Below are 15,170 nucleotides of genomic sequence, written 5' to 3' on the forward strand. Positions count from 1 at the left end.
TTCATCTTACCAGGAAAGCATCTAACTTCTCCCCAGGGAATATGATGTTAGCTCTAGGTTTCCTATAGACATTGGCACTTTGAGGAAGTTTCCCTCTATTCCTAATTTGCTAAGAGTTATCATTAATGGATGTTGGATTTTGTCAAATGTTTTTTTCTGCATCTTTATAAGTGTTAGAATTTACCAGAGAACTCTTTGGGGCCTGGTACTTTCTATTTTATCAGCTTATTAATTATTGAGTCAATTCCTTTAATAGATACAGGACAAATCAGATTGTCTTTTTCTTCTGTCGTGAATTTTAGTAGATTATATATTTCAAAGAAGTGCTGCATTTTATGTTGGTTATCAAAGTTATGAAGTTGTTAATAATACTTCTTTATTTTTTTAAATGTTTTAATGTCCATGGAATCTATAGAGGTGGCTCTTCTTCAAATGTTGATATTAATAATTGTATTCTTTTTCTCTCTTACTCTGGATAGAGATTTATCAATTTTATTTATCTTTTCAAAGAATCAGATTTTTATTTTGTCAATTTTTTTCTATTGATTTTCTGTCTTCAATTTTATTGATTTTTATATTTTTCTTCTCCTTATTTTGAGTCTAATTTGTTCTTCCTTTACTAGTTTCCTAAGGTGAAAAGTTAGATTATTAATTTCACACCCTCCTTGGGGTGCAACACGTGCATTCAATGCTATAATTTTGGTCTAAGCATTGTTTTACTGCATTTCACACACTTTTGTGAGACGTGAGAATGAAAAACTATGACCACCCTCTATAACTTATCACAGTATCTTTTCCATCCCCTTAATTTTTATCTCAATGGGTCATCAAATTTAAAGTTGTATTTCATTTTCATTTAGTTCAAAATATTTTACAACTCCTCTTGAGACTTATTTGATCCATTTTTTATTTAGAAGTGTGATGTTAAGCCTTCATGTATTTTAACATTTTCCGGTTATCTTTCTGAAGTTGATTTCTAGCTTAATTTCACTGTGGTCATAGAGCATAATTTGTATGACTTATATGCTTTTAAATTAGTTGCTTTTTAATTGCCTAGATAATGATGTGTCTTTGTGAACATTCCATGGGAGCTTCAGAAGCATGTGTACTCTGCTGTTGTTGGGTGAATTATTCTATACATGTCCATTGGATGCAGTTGATTAATGTCACTGTTGACTTGAATTATAACATGTCTTTCCTAATTTTTTGCCTGCTTAATCTGCTAATTACTAGTAGGGAGATGTTAAAGTCTCAAAGTACATTAGTAAATTCATCTATTTTTCCTTGAAGTTCTATTAGTTTTTGCTAATATATAGTGGTGCTCTGTTTTTAGGTGCATAAACACTGAGAACTGTTATGTCTTTTCGGAGAACTGACCACATTTTTATTATGTAATGATTCTCTTTATTTCTGATAATTCTTCTTGTTTTGAAGTGGGATGTGTCATTAATAAAGCTACTCCTGCTTTCTTTGGATTACTGTTAGCATGCTATTGTTGCCAGTGGGCTGTTTCAGGTTCTTGACTTTGCTGCACAAAAGAATTTGAGAATGAATCCAAAGTAACAGTAAACAAAAGAGTTTATTGCAAAGCAAAAGTACACTCTGACAGCTGATCAGCATGGGCTGCTCAAAGGTGAGACAGCCCTGTCTGATGCTGGGGGATCGCCCTTTATGGGAGATTTACGTGATTATTCATGGAGGGGTGGGAAGGGGTGTTCTGATGAGTATGTTATAGGTGGTCCCTGCACATGTGCTGTGGTTGTACATCCTAGTACTTACATTTCATGTCTCATTAGCACCTTAAATCTCCACCCAGGGGTGTTTTTCTTTTACTATTAGAGTAAATACAGGTCAGCCCAAGGACACTAATCGTGGGTTTCTGTGCTTGTGTGAATTTGGGAATTCTCCCTTCTATTTCTCTACCTCTTTGCTGCAGGATGTTCTAACCCTGAGCCTATGATGTGGTTTGTGCTCGGGTAGTTTGTTCTCTCCATCTATTTAGCAAGTTTTTTCTCCTTTAAGGGAGACTATGACCACCCTTTATAATTTACCTCAGTATCTTCTCCATTCCCTTAATTTTTATCTCTAAGAGTCTTCAAATTTAAAGTAGGTTTCTTGTATACAGCTGGGTCTTGTTTTTTGATTTACTATGACAGTCTCTGTATTTTAATTGGTGTGTTTTAGATAATTGACAGTTAAGATGATTATTGATACAGCTGAATTAATATGTACCATATTTGTTAATGATTTTTCTTTGCTGTCCTTGCTCTTAGTTCTTATTTTTGTCGCACATAGTTTTTCTATTTTTTGTGTTTTAATTGAGCACTTTATATAATTTCATTTTCTCTCCTTCCTTAGCATATCAGTTATACTTTTTTAAAGTTTTAAAACATTAGTCCTAGAGTTCGCAATATATTTTTACAACTAATCCAAGTACACTTTCAAATGATACTATACCACTTCACAGGTAGAAGATATATTAATACACAATATTCCTAATTCTTCCTTCCTTTCCCTTTTATCATTGCTATCACTCACTTCATGTACACAAAAGTATACAAAAGCATATATATGCATACATAACCATATATTGTTGCTATTATTATTTTGAACTATCATCTCTTCGATCAATTAATAACAAAAAAAGAATGTTTTACTTTACTTTTACTTATTAATTCATTGACTCTCTTCTTTTCTTTATGCAGATTGGAGTGTCTGACCTATATCATTTTCTTTCTGAACTTCTGTTAACATTTCTTGCAAGGCAGGTCTACCAGTAACAATTCCTTCAAGTTTTGTTTTTCTGAGAAGAACTTTAGTTTTTATTACTCTTGAAGGATAATTTTACAGGGTGCAGAAGTCTAGGTTGGTGGTTTTTCTCTCAGCCTCACTCTTCTTGCTTGCGTGGTTTCTAAGAAAATGTCAGAAGTAATTCTTAATTTTGCTCCTTTAATGTAGGCTATTTTTCCTCTCTGGCTTCTTTCAAGACTTGTTTTTTCTTATTTTTGATTTTTCTGAAGTTGAATATGAAATGCCTAGATATAATTTTTCTTTTCATGTATCCTGTTTGGTGTGCTCTGAGCTTTCTTGATCGCTGTTTTGGTGTCTGATGCTAATTTGGAAGAAATTTTCAGTCATTGTTGTTTCAAATATTGCTTCTATTTTTTTCCTCTCTTTCCTCTCCTTTTAAAATTCCCTATATATATATCCTTTTGTAGTTTTGTTACAGTTCTTTGATATTCTATTCTGTTTTTACTGAGTATCTTTTTCTCTTTGCTCTTACGCTTTGGAAATTTCTATTGTGATATCATCAAGCTCAAAGATTCTTTTTTGGCTATGTCCAGTCTATTAATGAGCCCATCAAAGCCCTTCTTTATGTCTATCACAATGTCTTTGATCTCTAGCACTTCCCTTTTGACTTTTTCTTTGTATCCCCATCTCTCTGCTTACATAATTCATCTGTTCTTGCATGTTGTCTATTTACTAGAGTCCTTAACACAATAATCACAATTATTTAAAATACCTGTTTTGATAATTCCAACATTCCTGCCATACTTGACTCTGATTATGATGCTTGTTCATACTTTTCAAACTGCTTATTTATTTTTTTGCATTTCAGTGTATCTTGGAATTTTTTTTGTTGAAAAGTGAACACAATGTACTAAGTAAAAGGAACTATAGGAAATAGGCCTTTAGTAATGTAGTGATAGGGTGTAAGGGGAAGGGGAACATTCTATAGTCCTATGATTAGGGCTCAGTCTTTTGGTGAGACTTTAAATGTTGAAAGATAGGTTTAAAGGGTGATTATTGCTATTATTTTTTAACTTTTAGGTTCAGGGGTACATCTGCAGATTTGTTAGGTAAATTGCATGTCATGGGGGTTTGGTGTACAGATTATTTGGCCACCCAGGTAATAAGCACAACACTAGATAGGTAGTTTCTCAGTTGTTACCGTCTTCCCTCCCTTTACCCTCAAGCAGGCCCCAGTGCCTGTTGTTCCCTTCTTTGTGCCCATATGTACTCAATGTTTTGCTCCCACTCATAAGTGAGAACATGTGACATTTGGTTTCCTGTTCCTGTGTTTGTTTGCTTTGTATAATGGCCTCCAGTTCCATCCATGTTGCTGCAAAGGACATGATCCCGTTCTTTTTTATGGTTGTGTAGTATTCCGTGGTGTATATGCACCACATTTTCTTTTTCTTTTGGTTTTTTTGAGATGGAGTCTCGCTCTGTCATCCAGGCTGGAGTGCAGTGGCGCGATCTCGGCTCACTGCAAGCCTCGCCTCCCGAGTTCAAGCCATTCTCCTGCCTCAGCCTCCCAAGTAGCTGGGATTACAGGCACCTGCCACCATGCCCAGCTAACTTTTTGTATTTTAAATAGAGACAGGGTTTCACCATGTTAGCCAGGATGGTCCCGATCTCCTGACCTCATGATCCACCCGCCTCCGCCTCCCAGAGTGCTGGGATCATAGGTGTGAGCCACCGTGCCCGGCCTATGCATCACATTTTCTTTATCCAGTCTACCATTGATGGGCATTTAGGTTGATTCCATGTCTTTGCTATTGTGAATAGTGCTGCAATGAACATACACATGCCTAGGTGTTTATGGTAGAATGTTTTACATTCCTTTGGGTATATATGCAGTAAAGAGATTGCTGGGTAGAATAGTAATTCCGTTTTGAGTTATTTGAGAAATCACCAAACTGCTTTAGACAGTGGCTGAACTAATTTACATGTCCACCAGTAGTGTCTAAGCATTCAAAAAGGTGACTGTTTTTGTTTTTGAGACAGAGTCTCACTCTGTCACCCAGGCTGGAGGGCAGTGATGCGATCTCAGCTCACTGCAACCCCTGCCTCCTGGATTCAAGTGATTCTCATGCCTCAGCCTCCTAAGGAGCTGGGATTACAGGCATGTACCACCACGGCTGGCTAATTTTTGTATTTTTTTGGAGATGGGGTTTCAGCATGTTGGCCAGTCTGGTCTTGAACTCCTAACCTCAAGTGATCCGCGTGCCTTGGCCTCCCAAAATGCTGGCATTACAGGCATGAGCCACCGCACCCAGCCTCAAAAGTGTGATTTTTTAAAGAGGAAATCAAATACATCAAAATTAACTTATATCTGAAAAAAGAAACTTAATAGACCAGTACTTTGATATTTGATTCAACTAGAGCTTTCATAAGAAAACTTTAGGGCTCCCTAAAATGGCTCTTTGTAGGATTAGTACAATTGGCTGTGTTTTTGTTTAAGGGTAAAATTTACCCAAGAATGTAGAGCTTTAAAATTTATTTGCTGGCCGGGCGCGGTGGCTCACGCCTGTAATCCCAGCACTTTGGTAGGCCAAGGTGGGCGGATCACAACGTCAGGAGATCGAGACCATCCTGGCTAACACAGTGAAATGCCATCTCTACTAAGAATACAAAATAAATTAGGCAGGTGTGGTGGTGGGCACCTGTAGTCCCAGCTACTCGGGAGGCTGAGGCAGGAGAATGGCCTAAACCCAGGAGGCGGAGCTTGCAATGAGCCAAGATGGCGCCACTGCCCTCCAGCCTGGGCGACAAAGCAAGACTACTTCTCAAAAAAAAAAAAAAAAGAACAAATCATATGAAACAAAAAAAAGCAGTCCTAACTTGAACGTGAATCTGTATTTAACGGCAACTACACTTAGGTGTTTATGAGAGAATACTAAAATTTCACAAATTTACAATGAACGCTTAAGAAAATAAACATATTGGCACAAAACTGTTTGAACTACTTTATTCAATATTTATGTGGAAATTGTTCTGGCATAATTTCATTCTACACTGCTACAACAGGAAACTATAGGAACATAAGGACAAAATGCCAATGTTTAACCACAGCCTTTCCTGGGAAACATAATATGTTTAAATAGCCTTTAGAGACAAAGAAGAGTCTATTTAATTTATGGAATGAAAAGAAATGTGACAACAAAGCATTTTGTAGTCATGGTTATCAGTCTTTGAAAAAGTTCTTAATAGGATTTGGGTTTATTTTAATTAATGAAAATAAAATATGAATAATGTATTGAACTCAGTATATTATAGCAGTGGGAACTTTTCATAAATTATTCTCAAATAATTTTCACAAGCTAATCAAAAAAGATATAATTCTGTTTATTATAAAAAATGGGATCCAAGGTTTTGAGAGAACTTTAGTGTCTTGCTATTGTCTGTAAAGTCTCCTTCCAGACCATCTCATTTCCCTGAGTCACAGACTTTCTGAAATATCAAGTGCAACCAAGTGTGTTATCACTTCAGGGTCATTTTTGTTTGCTTGTTTTCTCCCTTTCTCTCTCTCGTGTTTTGTATCCTTATACCCGGCAGCAGTTTCTTTGAAAATTTGGACCAGAAGATACATAACAAGTTGTTCTGCAGAAGTTCTTATCTGATATTCTTAGGGAGCTATTCTGCATGTAATCTTCATTTTTTTTTTCTCTACCATCATGTAGGCATACTCAGTGTAGACTACCACAACCCGGATACCGCTCTGCTTAGATTTACAATCTCTGCTTAGATTTGCCACTGCAGAAAGTGTAGTAGTTTCACTACATATGTAAAAAAGACTGCGTACTTGTTTCTAGCTTCCAGATTGCACATTTATGGTGTTTGCAAAAGCAGTAACTATTCTTACCAGTAGGAGATGAATTACACACTCCTTCTCCTTCTATAATAAGAGTTATCTACCTTCTGGTCAAAGTGCTTCCTTAAGGCACTTTGAAGCTCATCTGCTGGCAGGCATGAAGCACGCTGTTCCCCGAGACTTCAGGAACTGGATCTACTCAAGGCAAAACAGTCTCCGCTTCATTATATTCAGAAATTCAGGCTTGCCATGAGGCTGTTTAGTGTTCTGAAACACAAATGCTGGTAAATCTAAAAATTCTCCCAAACACGTATCTACCAATTTTTGCTCCTTAAATAGGAACAGTATTTTCTCATATCCTTAGATTAGCTGAGTTAAAAAGATGCCCCAACATAGAGTCTCATTATTTGAAGCTTGAAATTTTAAAACTATAGCTTTATCCTTGCCCTGTGAGAAAGGCATTCTCTAGCAATCCATTCAAGCAAGGATCGGTTTTCAGTTTAGATAAAACTACAAAGTGAATAAATTCACTTCTGACATTTAACTAATGCCTTTCTTTACTCTCGCCTACCCCTACACTCCACCCCTTACAGTATTTGCCTCCTCTCATTCTCCCCATCTCCAGCCCAAATCCAGATGACTTCTGCTATATTAAAGTTTGCTTTCAGGAAAAGATCTGAAATTCGTAAGGGGTTTCATACTAAATATTGGCACACTTCAGTGGTAGAACATTGATTTGCTGAAGTCTGGGGTTGATTTCCTAGTCCCTAAAATCACATTCTAACTGTGACTACCTGTTGTTTCTTTAAGTTTAACATAGATTTAGGGTGAGACTTACATTTTTCTATAAATGAAAACATTTGGGAGAATCTTTCTTTCTTCCTTTTTTTTTTTTTTGAGACGGAGTCTGGCTCCATCGCCCAGGCTGGAGTGCAGTGGTGCGATTTTGGCTCACTGCAAGCTCTGCCTCCGGGGTTCAAGCGATTCTCCTGCCTCAGGGTCCCGAGTAGCTGGGACTACAGGCACCCGCTACTATGCCTGGCTGTTTTTTTTGTATTTTTAGTGGAGACGGGGTTTCACCGTGTTAGCCAGGATGGTCTCGATCTCATGACATCGTGATCCGCCCACCTCGGCCTCCCAAAGTGCTGAGATTACAGCCACTGTGCCTGGCCAAGAATGCTTTCTTTCATACATGAGTACATATGGTATTTTATGTATCAGCGTTAATGTTCCTTATCAAATATGCAATCAGGGGCTCTCTATAGAATCAATTTCAATAAAACAGATAAGCAATTTTTTAATGGAATAGCCATTGATTATAATTTTCTCCTCTTTTAACTTTTCAATTCTTCCCAATTAGCCAGTGATAAGAAACTGGAAAGAAAATGTCAGCTTACTTACCATTTATTCACTTGTTGTTGTTGTTGTTTTAATCTACTGTAGTTTGGAAGGATTAGATTTTAGGCTAGCTTATTCATTTCACAAAAATAATTTACAATGCTTTAATAAAGAATATTTCCCTTTGTATTTCAGCTCAACTTAATTCCCAATTGGCTCTGAAATGTGAGAATTGTTTTCCTAAAATATTGATGGATGTCAGAAGGCCACAAGAAGTGAGACCTCATCTTTTTTGCTCTATGAGAACATCAATCTTTCTATTTTTGTGAAAAATAAGGAAAGGTAAGTGGACTCTGGTGATTTCCTGATGTTGAAGTTAATACAAAGCTCCATTCAAAACTACGATATTCAGCACTATTAATCTTTCCTGTTAGTATAAATAGAAGAAAGAGTAACCTATTTGACCTCAAAGTTCTGGTTTAATTTCTAGCAAGTATGATTACTTCAGTTCATAATTTAAAAAATAAAAGTTTTAGATTTCTATTCTAAGCCATTACTTTATAAATCGTTCGTTAAAGAACATGAATGCACAAAACAAAAATAAACTTTTTTTTTTTATTTGGTAAGTGTTAATGTTCTAGGATGTGCCGGCCATTCTTTGTGGAGGTCCTCAGAACCACCCTCTACCCTTCCAGCCCCAGTGTCACCCTTCCTGCCCGAGTGTCACCCTGCTCCCCTCCCAGCTGACTTCCAGTTGGTTTTGGCTAATGAGACACACCCACAGACAAAGGAAGGTTTCAGAAACCAGAGCTCAAAAAGTTTCTTCCCTACTCACTCCTGTTTCCACACTCGGACAACTTGTTTTACTTCTATGACTACAGCTCCTGCAGACCTTTCTGTTCCTCGGCTGCTGCTTTCTGGGGATCTGGCAACAACCTTTCCTCCCCCTGCCCCTCTGCTGCCGGTGGCAAAGGCTTTCTGCTATTGCTTGTCTTTGGGTGCCACAACGTCACTAGGGGATCTCTTCACTTTTCTTTACAGCCTGTTCCTTTAAACTATCTGAGCGAATCATGCTTTCTTTCTGGGCCTTGACTAATGCAGTAGTGTTTTCAAAAATCTGATTAATATCACATTGCATTGCTTAGAAAAATATCATAAGAAAAATAATTCTTTGAGAAGTAGCATATTTGTGAAAGTAGATCTATTTAGGAATTAAAGTGCTATTAGATTGGCAGGCAAATGTGGTTATATTTTTGTATTCTCTATTTTATAGAACTGAAAACTAAGTTCTAGCTTAGACTGGAATGCGCATGGTATACTACAAAGAGAGAAGATAAAATTGCAGGATGAGAGTATAAAGTACAAGGTAAAACCTTATTGAAACAAAGTAAGCACAACTCTATATGCTGTATGTGTTTACATATAAGAAGAGCCAAGGCTGAGTGTGATGGCTCACGCCTGTAATCTCAACACTTTGGGAGGCCAAGGCGGGTGGATCACTTGAGCTCAGGAACTTGGAGACCAGCCTGGGCAGCATGGAAAAACCCTGTCCCTACCAAAAATACAAAAACTTAGCCGAGTGTTGTGGCGCTCACCTGTTGTCCCAGCGACTCAGGAGGCTGAGGCACAAGAATTGCTTGAACCTGGGAGGCAGAGGTCGCAGTGAGCGAAGATCACACCACTGCACTCCAGTCTAGGTGACAGAGCGAGACTCTGTCTCAAAAAAAAAAAAAAAAGAGGAAGAAGAGCCAAAACAAGGATACACAAGGACACATACCAGCCCGTCAGCCTGTTATGTATCATTGGTTACCTCAGTGGGGTTGGGGTGATGGTAGTGGCAATTATTAACACTATCTTTATACAATTCTTTTTTAAATGTTCCTTTTCTAATTCAAAATATTAAGAACAAATTTCAAAAGACTCTGTCTTAACAAACACTTGCATTCTTATAATCCAGAAGCTAGTCATCAAACCCACCTCAGTATCATCATTTGTTCCAATATAAATATACTCACTTCCTAAATATGTGCTATTACAAAGTAGATCTTATTCCCTTCTTATTCTGGTTGAATCATGCAACCATTATCCAGATTGAAATAAAAAATGTCTTTATTATCTATGTTAAGGTTAAATAGAAGGTAAGTGAGAAGTTTCAAAGTTTAAATTGCATTACCACGGAAAGTAGGGAAGAAAGGAAATAAAGTGGCAACGTATAAAACATTTATATCTGTGATATTTAATATTTTTTCTGGGATATCCAGTGTTCTAGTTACATCAGCCACCTCGAATTTATGCCTTCATTTGTCCAGGAAGTGTGTAGTGTGTGATGATTGTGACGGATGCTTCTCTACTAAGCAAAGTAATTTCTAGAGCCTCACTACTCTTAGTCTGCAAAGTTCATTGCCAGCATTATCATCACAGCAAGTGTCTATGCTGATTTAAATAATAACTTAACCACGTAGCAGCAATTATAGCCACATAAAATGCATTTCATAAAATGCATTCTAAGGACTTCAAGTCCCCTAACCAGAAAACTTAAGTAGAATAAACCTAAATAAGTTTTAAGTCAAAAGCAGGAGAATCAAAACAACAATTACAAGCTTCCTGTCTTAGAAGAAAATGCTGACGCTTATTGCTTTAACCATACAAAATAGTGTATACCTTTAGTAGACATGAACAATTTGGGACAAATTTTGAGTGTACCTATAAGTGTGTAAAATGTATATTTTATGTATTGGGAATAATATTCATAAATCTATTCCTCCAATGTTGTAAAAAATGCATTCACCCTTACTACATTAGTGATTTTACAGCTTAATGAAGCCATTTTTTTTTAATTGCAAATGTCTACCACCGTAGAAGTTTCTTGGCCTTTCTCCACTAAGCCTAACACTTTGAACACCCAAGTTTTTTTTTTTTTTTTTTTTTTTTTTTTTTCCTTGAGACAGAGTCTTGCTCTGTCACCAGGCTGGAGTGCAGTGGCACGATGTCTGCTCACTGCAACTTCTGCCTCCCAGGTTCAAGCGATTCTCCTGCCTCAGCCTCCCGAGTAGCTGGGACTACAGGCGCGCGCCACCATGCCCGGCTAATTTTTTATATTTTAGTAGAGACGAGGTTTCACCATGTTGGCCAGGATGGTCTGGAGCGCCTGACCTCGTGATCCGCCCCCCTCAGCCTCCCAAAGTGCTGGGATTACAGGTGTGAGCCACCGCACCTGACCAAGTTCACATTTTTCAAGACTCCTTCTGACGTCTGACAAATTGGTACAATAATAGATTGACATTTGTTGTTTTACTATAGGTCCAATTTAGAAAATGATTTCCATTTTCTCCCTTTCTATCTCACTGAAGGCAACTGATCTGTCAATCAAAACTTTAGATTTATAATTTTTTTCTGTAATAAAAGAGGTGCTATTTACAGAGTTCTTGTGCAAAAGTAGTTTAAGTGAACCCAATTAATAATTCAAGAATGACTTTGTAAGGTGGTTCTTCTATCAGTATTACATTTGAATTCATTTTAATGAAGAAAAAGCCTTTCAAAGTTCTCTTTCCAAAGGGAAGATTAAAAGCTGTGTCTTCGAGACACCACCTAAAAAAGTTAATATCTTTTTTTTTTTTTTTTTGGAATCTTCTGGTGGTGGTAATGTGAGTTTGTCAATCTTTGCCCGTCCTGTGAATTTGAGAAGCAGAGGAAGACAGAAAGAGAAAGGCTCCCCCCACGCCCCCCGCGCCCCACACAACCCGCCGCCCAGCACACAGCAGGCGCACGAGGAGTGCAGTGTTAGCCGCTGCTGAATTGAGCTCCTCATCCTACACTTTCAGGGGGCGCTTCTTTGGACAGAAAACTGGAATAAAATGTAAATTTTAGACTTCCACCAAGGCCAGGACTAGGGTGAAGGGACTAACGCACTAGTCTCAGGCGCAACTGTTAAGTAACGCTAATCTTGAATGAATGAAATAGTTTTAAAATTGAATGTAATAGCAAAAAAAAAAAAAAAAAAAAAAAATCCGTGATAGACAAAATATCAAAACTTTAAACAAACGCTTGCACTAGCACAACCCGGGCTCAGTGGCTTCGCCCTGCTCCTGGCTCGGTTTCCCAGCTTGGTTCTCTACAAGTCAGAATTCCTAGCAAAATCAAAGTGTGCGCGCGCCCGCCCGAGTACACGCCGCAGAGTTATTTCTGCTTCACCTTCCCTGTTTGAACTCAAGCAGGACAGGATTTTCCTGGGTTCGGTGACTAGCGGAGTGATAAAGCCCGGCGTTCTCCACCTGCAGGCGGAGGCTGACGGCGCGGTCTTTGGTGCGAGCCCGTGCACCGCGGCCGCCCCGCCCCGGTGGGAGGGAGGGACGGAGGGAGCTGCCGGTGTAACGGGAGGAGAGCGCCGGGGGAGCTGGGGCGTCCGTCCCGCTCCCTCGCCTCTTGACTCGCGTGGCCGCCGACCGCCTCCCGCGCCTAGTGTCCGGGACGCGCCCGAACCTGCCGCCTCCGAGCCTGGGGCGGCGCCGCGCGGCCCCGAGCGCTCCCGAAAGCTGCGGTGCGAGTCCGCGGGGCCAACCTCGGAGACGCCTGGGGCCGGGCGCTGCTAGGCGGGAGCGTCTGCAGCGGGGAGGCGAGGCTGGGGCTTCTCCCCGACGGGCGGGGCTGCCAGTGCGTGAAGAAGAGAGCCGGGGACTGGAGAGTGGAGGGAGCAGCGTCGGAGCCGCGCAGCGGACGGGAGTGAGAGCAGGAGCGACGCAGAGCGGCCATCGCCGTGCCCGGGTCGCAGGGCGCCTGGCCCGAGTGAGCATGGCTTCGGCAGCCTGGGCCGTCCTCCAGGTGCTGCTCCTTCTCCCCACTCGCTCTTGGAGCCCTGTAGGAGCAGGAAATCCACGTAAGTACCGCAAATGGTTTAAAAAACTTGCCCTAGGCTATCAGGAAAACTTTGTATTTTTTATTATGGGTAATATTTGGAAGTGGATTTGCAGAACATGTTCCTGAACACAAGGAACCTTAAAAAAATTCTATGGAATTGCAACCCGAAAAAGACGATTTTGTTTACAATAGACTTTCCTCTTGTGGGGTAGTCTAAGATATACCATGCATGTTTTGACTTTTTAATCTATGTATTTGAATATTCATTGAGAAAGTGGACGTTTTCGTAAAACCTGAAAAGAACATCTAAATAAGAGATTAGCCTGCAAATGCTGTCATTTATTCCTTTTTAGGATTGAAACATTTTATAGGAATTAAGTCTAACAGGGAAAAAACTGGCAGACATTACATCATACTGCATCAACTTAGATGTTAGCAGCTTACAGTTTTGCCGACCTTGGCAGCTTCAGAGTTAAGATGCTAATTAACTTCCATGCACTATAGGGACAGAGCGCCTGTAGGCGAAACTAAATTTAAGAACCCCAAATTAATAACCTGCCCTAACTACTAAGGGAATAGCACTTGAACACCCCTGCCTGGAGGCTTGGTTTCTCATAGTAGAAAGTTCTTGCTTAAAGACAAAACTCAGCCAGTCATTTAGGTGATCTTGAAAATTATTCATCTCTGGATGCTAATATTTTACATTATTTAATTTACCATTGGGTTCCCTGTTTTTTATTTTCCTTAATTTGGTAAACACCTAGGAAGCCTTTATTTCTAGAGTGGGCTATGATTCTGATATAATGATGATATTCCAGACAGTTGAGCAAATTGTAATGTATCCATATTTTATCACACATAAAAATGTTTACATAATATTACATTTTTTTTTTTTTTTGGCTTGGAGTAAATCTCTATCAGGGAGTTGTCTTTCTTTCTTGATTAATCAAACCATGAGACTAGAATTTTTAAAATGTCTTCCTCCTTCTTCTGAAATCACTTTTGTCTTTCAGTGGCATATCCCCACTCTCAACTTCAGCCCCCTCCTACGAAAATCTCCTTTGAAATAAGTTCCAATAAGTGCTAGTGGCCATGTTTGTAAATTTAGATTACTCCAGAATAACCAAGGGTAGCTTCCAGCAGTTCTCCTAAGCTGTCATGAAAAGTTTGCCGTAGCTCAGTGCTGTTCTACCCGTGGGCTCAAGCCTGGGTTCTTCACACACAAGGCACGCACATGGGTTCATGCACTCACTGTGCATCATGATTCAGCTACGCCTTAGTTAAATCCTACACTTGGTGTGCCCCTCCCAAAAACGCACTGGACTCCTTTGGTCAGATGCTGTACCGTGTTTCAGATTCAACTTTAATCTGCTTTTGTGAGAAGGCTTTGTTAATAAAACGTGGTTACTTACATCAAATCAAAATCCTTAGGTCTTGTAACGGAAACTGCTGTTTGGCTTAAATATAAACACATAAATGAGTTACTTATAGAAACGCATGCTAGAGTAATTCACCAACCAACTGGCAAAATACAACAACAAGATAAGTCACTAGAGGTCACTCTTACTATTGAATAAACAGGGCTTCAAAAAGACCTTCCTGGAGAAAAGCAAAGCAATGAAATCTGAGTGAGACCCTGGCACCACCTTTCCTGTTTTTATTACATAGTTGTGATTATTTTTTATTCTCAGGATTAGTTGTATTAATAGTCATTTTGCTTGGAATCCAGTGGAAGGATTACAAAGCCCATAGAAATTAAGCTCTTCTCGTTTACAGTGAACATTCTTCTTGGAGGAGGGGAGGGCAGGGACAGATGTTCCAAATGGACTTAGCACCAGACGGGGCTCTCGCCAGTCGCTGAGTGACACTTAGAATTTCAGTACTACTATTGTGGGTGTTTTCAGTCTTCTTTCGTTGATGAAACTTACTATCCTCATATCTAATAAATTTTACTAATTTTAAATTACCTTTTAGATCAAGTAATTCTTCCAGATAAAACTATGTAACTATAATAATGAGACCACCTTGAATACCAAGAAGAAAGTCAATAAGGACATTGAAAAGTTTCCTTCTCACATAGACACCATGAGTTGCTCACGTTATTCGCAGCTGGTTTTCCAGAAGCACATTGGCCACCCACCAAGGCAGCCTGTTGATGATGGCATGAAATGGCCCTTCATGAGAAGAGCTCTCTAGGCCGGGCACGGTGGCTCATGTCTGTAATCCCAGCACTTTGGGAGGCCGAGGTGGGTGGATCACCTGAGGTCAGGAGTTCAAGACCAGCTTGGCCAACATGGTGAAACCCTGTCTCTACTAAAAATACAAAAAATTAGCCGGGCATGGTGGCAGGCCCCTGTAATCACAGCTACTCAGTAGGCTG

At 39.4% G+C, this 15,170-nt stretch overlaps 1 protein-coding gene across 6 annotated transcripts in view; it reads left to right on the top strand.

The window, feature by feature from the left end:
- The first annotated feature begins 12,274 nt into the window (after positions 1–12,274).
- LOC102147301 (contactin-associated protein-like 3) overlaps positions 12,275–15,170 on the top strand; it is a 235,753-nt gene continuing 232,857 nt past the window's right edge. For all 6 annotated transcript variants that reach the window (XM_065530846.2, XM_045372905.3, XM_065530847.2 and 3 more), the window contains exon 1: positions 12,275–12,809. In XM_065530846.2, coding sequence (XP_065386918.1) covers positions 12,725–12,809 — 85 coding nt within the window. In that variant the 5' untranslated portion in view covers positions 12,275–12,724. The remainder of the gene's footprint in view (positions 12,810–15,170) is intronic.

The sequence above is a fragment of the Macaca fascicularis genome, chromosome 15 (assembly GCF_037993035.2).
Source record: "Macaca fascicularis isolate 582-1 chromosome 15, T2T-MFA8v1.1".
Classification (NCBI taxonomy): Eukaryota; Metazoa; Chordata; class Mammalia; order Primates; family Cercopithecidae; genus Macaca; species Macaca fascicularis.